The sequence below is a fragment of the Euphorbia lathyris genome, chromosome 2 (assembly GCF_963576675.1).
Source record: "Euphorbia lathyris chromosome 2, ddEupLath1.1, whole genome shotgun sequence".
Classification (NCBI taxonomy): domain Eukaryota; kingdom Viridiplantae; phylum Streptophyta; class Magnoliopsida; order Malpighiales; family Euphorbiaceae; genus Euphorbia; species Euphorbia lathyris.
Window position 1 is genome coordinate 368,646 of NC_088911.1, and position 6,029 is coordinate 374,674.

Below are 6,029 nucleotides of genomic sequence, written 5' to 3' on the forward strand. Positions count from 1 at the left end.
CTAATGACCGTATGGAACATATGGTTCGAATGGGAGAATTCCAAATTATAAACATGTGGAATCGCATCTTACTAAAAGGCGAAAAGTCGAACATCGTTGATTCATTATTGCAGACAGAACGATTATAGTTACTTCAGAAGACGACGTAAAACGTATGATATAAAAAGATCTCTCGTGTCCCAAAACATATAAATGGATTAAGGAAATAGAAAAAGAAATGGCTTCTAAGAGATCATATTGAGTTCGATAACTATTTTGATCTATAAACGAAGAAAAACAATTGGGAGCAAGTGGGTAGTACAAAAAAAAGTAGAAGGCTTATGGTAGTATCAAAAGAGATATAAAGATATCGTTTAGTTGTGAGGGCTATACGCAACATGAGTGGTAGATTTTGAGGAAACTTTCTCAAGTGTTGTAAGGTTTACATCAACAAAGGTAATTTTTGGTATACTGGAACGTTTGGACCTAGGGCTACATCAATTGGATGTAAAGAATGATTTTTCTCAATGGACAATTAGATGAAGAAATCTACATGGAACAACATATAGGTTTCATGGAACAAGGTTACGAATAGAAGGTTTTGTAATTGAGTAAATCGATTTAGGACCTCAAATAGTCTTGAAGGCAATGGTAAATTTCATAATTAGATCGTATCAAATGACTTTAAACTAATTGTAGAAGACTAATGTGTCTATACAAATATGTGCAAGTAAATTTATCATCATGCGATTATATGTTTCCTTTTAGCTGGAAATTTAATTGGATAGCCAAATCAAAGCTTGCCTCAACTCGGGTTTTGATATGAAATATATGGGTGAAGCAACATATATTACCTTGTCTTAAGAGAAATAATTCAATATGCTACACTGCAAACTTGTAGTTAGCCCAATATCTAAAAGTGTGACCCTTAGCAATGAAAAGTGTCCCCCTAACACAATAAGAAGTTAAGTTTTTTTGCCCAGTTATCTATACATAGAGATTTTAAGCGTCCAATTATTCTTGAAAAATTTGGATTATGCTATATATAAACTCAAAATGAATGTAATTAAAAAAAAATTATGCTCAAAATCCAAAAATGTACATTAATTATGGGATATTGAGACAATTGCTTTTGTAACACATGTCTATATAGTTATTAACCGTTATATTTTGATTTGTATAAAATTGTTAATATTTCAAAAGTTTTTAACACATGAAAATGAAACATGATCGTAGGACAAGTTATTCGAAAATATTAATTAAAAATATTAGGGTTAATTATAAATAACTACCATGTGGTTTGGCCAATTTGCAGACCGGTACGTGTGGTATTTTTTTTTCAAACGCAATTATGTGGTTTGCAAATTTTGCAAACGTAATTCTGTGGTTTGCAAAATTTTGCATTTGAGTTCACTTTGTCAGAACTTGATTGATAACGACGTCGAAATAAAAAAATTCAAAAGAGAAATGATACTTTAAGCAATTTTAAATCTTCAACTTTTTAGGTTTGAAGTATTTAGGTGTTTTTTTATGAGAGAGAAAGATAATGTTTAGAGAGAGAAAACTCCAAAAATGATACTAAACAACTTTAATTCTTGAAAATTTTCATTTTGAGGTCGTTATGGGCCAAATTAGGCAAAGTAAAAAACATGTAAAATTTTGCAACCACATGGTTGGTTTTGCAACGAAAAAAAAACACAGGTACTGGTCTACAAATAGGCCAAACAACAGAGTAGTTATTTGTAAGTAACCCAAAATATTATTCGAATCTCTTCAATTTTTAAAATATTGAGCATAATGACTCTAATTTCATATATTAATTATAAACGTTTTTTTTACTGAGTGGTTGTAATAACGATTCAAAAAAAAATGAATATAAAAAATGAAATTCAACTTCGATTAAATTAAAAATACAAATATAGAATAAAACATCAAGAGTATTGGTTGAGTATATAAAAAGGTCTAAATGGAAAAAATGACTATAAAACCAATTATAGAAAAACAAATACAATTATTTTTAAAATTTTAGGATATTAATCCCGTCAATTTGAAAATAACTTTTACTTTTAAATGAATGAGTTGTCATACAACAACAACAACAACAAAGCCTTAGTCCCGAAATGATTCGGAGTCGGCTAACATGAACCATCATATAAAACTGTGAAATCAAGTCGTGTCAGCGACACAAATTCACTCTCTCCACTCCGTCCTATCCACTACCATATTTTCCTCAATTCCCAGTAAACTCATATCACTCTCGATCACCCTCCTCCAAGTTTGCTTAGGTCTTCCCCTACCCCTCACCACTACATCCCTTTGCCACTCTTCGGTTCTCCTAACCGACGCATCAAGCGCTCTACGTCTCACATGGCCAAACCACCTTAGTCAGTTTTCTCTCATTTTATTCTCAATAGATGTGACCTCTACTTTTGTCCTAATTATTTCATTACTCACCCGATCCTTTCTTGTATGACCACACATCCATCTCAACATACGCATCTCCGCCACCGACAATGAGTTGTCATAGTAAAGAGAAAAAAAATATTTATACAATGTAAGTTCACTTAGACTATTGTAAACTACTTTGAAAAATAAGTAAACAATTATATTATTTATAATGAAATTACTATATTATTTTTTAATGTAGGAATTTACAAAGTTTATGAAGCGAAATGTTGCTTGAATAATTATGCTCCGTTTTTCTAATAAAATAAAATATTGACTACTTATTATTTTACTTTATAATTTAATTATTAAAAAATATTACTTTCAATACAATTACTACATATATATTAAATTCGTCGTTAACTATTCTTTTCAAGAACCAAAAATTATACAAGTTATTTTTAAAATAATTTTTTATAAATTTAAATTATTTTAAAATGAAAAAATTATTATCAATATATGCAAATGACATATAATTAAAAAATATTAAATTTTATAATTTTTGTAAAAAAATTTTATTTACTCGCTCAAGGCGCATGAACAATAGTAGTATTCATTGTTTTGATTGTTGTGTCTTGCTTAAGGGATGGAATATATTGCTATATTCATTGTTTTGGTTGCTGTGTCTTTCACTGAACTCTTCTTCACTAGCTTTTCCCTTTCCATTTTCATTTCTTTTGGGTTTCTTTTGGGTTTTCTAGCTAAATTTTTTAGAAATAACTTTTCTTGGTTTCAGATTTAATTTCCCTTTTCGTACAACATAGCTATGAACATTAGTATTAGGAAAATATATTATAGTTTCAAAAAAAAAAAGAAATATATTATATTTATTGTTTTCATATTGTAACTATGGTGATTGGAATAAATTAGGAAAGTTACAATTCATAGTCAAATAGAGAGTTATTATAATTATGATGATTGGAATAAATTTGGAAGGTTACAAATTTTTTTTAATAGTAAGAAGGTTACAATTCATAGTCAAATAGAGCTAGATGTATTATAAATTCCTAATTTATTCCAATCACCATATTTGCAATATTAAAACAATAAATATAATATATTTTCCTAATAATTAGGATGGAATATGCATTTCTTTGGGAATTGATAAAGCAATAAAATGTATAAAATTCTAATACTTCTTATGATTTCATAATTGTGTCCAAATGAGTGGATTACTAAAACCTGAAGATAATATATCCTTATTTCCATTTCAGAGTAACCTATAATGGAAGACAGAAATCGCAATGACCAACCTGAGAGACCTTTCAAGCGTGGCCCTCCTTTGCCATGTCCGCCTCCTCACCCTACAATATTGGAGGATAAACTAGAAATGCAGCATGTTGAAATCCGCAGGCTCGTTGCTGATAATCGTCGGCTAAAGAAAGATCGGATGGCTCTACAGCAACAACTTGGTGCTGCTAAAAGGGAACTTATTCAGAAAGGCTTGAAACTAGAGGCGGATCTTCTGGAAATTGAGGGCGTGAAGAATGAAGCTGCACAACTCCGTGCAGAAGTTGAAAAATTGAATAGTTTGAAGCAAGAGCTGCTCGGCCAAATTCAGTCCCTGAAACAAGATCTTGCAAGATCGCAAGCTGATAATCAACAGATTCCTCATTTGCAGGGTGAGATTGAGGGCCTGCATCAGGAGCTTATGCATGCTAGGTTTGTGTTTAGATTGCTTTTTAATTCATATTAGTCTAATACATTTTGCTCAAAAAAAAATTCATTGCAAACCTTTAGCAGAACTTTAAAAAATCATCATAATAAATCTGAAAATTGAACTTTGTGTTTCAGAAATGCTATATATGGATTATGAAAAGAAAGCAAACATTGGGTTTGTGGAGCAGATACAAGCAATGGAGAAGAACATGGTTTCCATGGCTCGTGAAGTTGAAAGGCTACTGGAAGAACTTGCGAGTACTGGCGCTCGACCCTGGCTTGCAGGTATAACTATCACAAATTTCCGTTTAGAAGATTAGTTTTAAATGTGAGTTCCTTTTGATTGGTTTGCATGTTAATTGATTTCTGCTATTTATTTTATGATTTAAGACCGAAATTATGGGATGATATATGGTAAACCTGAGGGATTTCCTGCTCTTTATCAGGCTTACATGGTATGATCACTAATTATTTCAATTTGGCTTCTGTTTTTTATATTTTATATTATCTTCACAGGGTGCTCATGGTCCTGCTTGGTGGGGATATGTAAAGAGCAACAAATCGTATTTAGAGAAAGAGGAATATCAGATCTATATCTCATGATCAATTAAAGAAAAGTAATGGCTATATATAGCCTTACAGGGAAAAGGAAAAGAAAACACTGTTACCTAACGGTAGCAGTACAAAAGTAAGAAAGATAACTGTGTAGCTGGCAGTTATACATGTAAAGATAAAGGGTAGAAAGGTAAAGTATGTTTTTGTATCTCCAATAGCCTCCCCTCAAGTTGAGGATGGTGACATAAGGAATAATCCCAACTTGGACAGTGCAAACCTCATTTGAGAACTGGTGAGGTTCTTGGTAAGTAAATCTGCCAGCTGAAAATCTGTTGAGACATATGGAGTAATGATGAAGCCTTTGTTAACTTGTTCACGGACCACATGGCAGTCAATATCAATGTGCTTCACCTTTTCATGAAAAACAAGATTTGCTGTGATATAAATGGCAGCTTGGTTGTCACAGTTAAGTGGGATTGGGAGTATAACAGGCACTTTAAACTCAGGCAATAGATAACTCAGCCATTTAAGCTCACAAACTGTTCTTGCCATGGCTCGGTATTCAGCCTCTGCTGATGATGTATTAACTGTACACTACTTCTTGGCTTTCCATGAAATAAGGCTTGACACAAGCATGACACAATAACCTGTAACAGACTTACGAGTAATTTTGCAACTTCCCCAATCAGAGTCACAATAACTTGTAAGCTGATAATCATTGTTCTTCGAATAAAATAACCCAACAAAACGAGTACCCTTAAGATACCTCAACACATGAACAACATCATTCCAATGAATCTTTGCTGGTTTCTGCATAAACTGGCTGAGTTGTTGGGTGATGAAGGCAATGTCAGGCCTAGTGAATCCCAGGTACAGAAGCTTACCGATTACCTCCCTATATATTTCAGGGTGTGGATAATCTTCTGCATCTGGGTCTGGTTTGTCAAGTTGTATTCCAGAAGCAAAAGGGCTGGAAACTTCATTCGCATTCAGGTAACCTGTGTCTGTTAATAGGTCATGTATGTACTTGTGTTGAGACAAAGAAAGACCCTCTGATGATCTGTGTACTTCAACCCCAAGAAAGTATTTTACACTTCCCATATCCTTGATAGTATAAGTTTGATGTAGGGATTCTTTTACCTCAGTGATTTGCTGCAAGGATGAACCTGTGAGCAGCATATCATCTACATAAATGACAATAGGCATGAAATGTCCCTCCTTCTCTCTTGTGAACAGGCAATAATCATTCATAGACTTTATGAAACCCATTTTTTATAAAGAGTGTGTAAACTCCTTGTACCATTGTCTCCCTGCCTGTTTAAGGCCATACAGTGATTTGTTTAGCTTGCATACCTGACCTAGTTTTGCTTTAGTATAACCTGCAGGAGGCA

At 32.8% G+C, this 6,029-nt stretch overlaps 1 protein-coding gene across 1 annotated transcript; it reads left to right on the forward strand.

Moving 5' to 3' along the window:
* The first annotated feature begins 3,649 nt into the window (after window positions 1–3,649).
* On the forward strand, window positions 3,650–4,686 carry LOC136220267 (protein FLX-like 3). Its single transcript, XM_066008072.1, has 4 exons — window positions 3,650–4,096; window positions 4,233–4,368; window positions 4,474–4,538; window positions 4,600–4,686. The coding sequence occupies exons 1-4, from the start codon at window positions 3,650–3,652 to the stop codon at window positions 4,684–4,686; spliced, it is 735 nt and encodes a 244-aa protein (XP_065864144.1).
* Window positions 4,687–6,029: the final 1,343 nt, after the last annotated feature.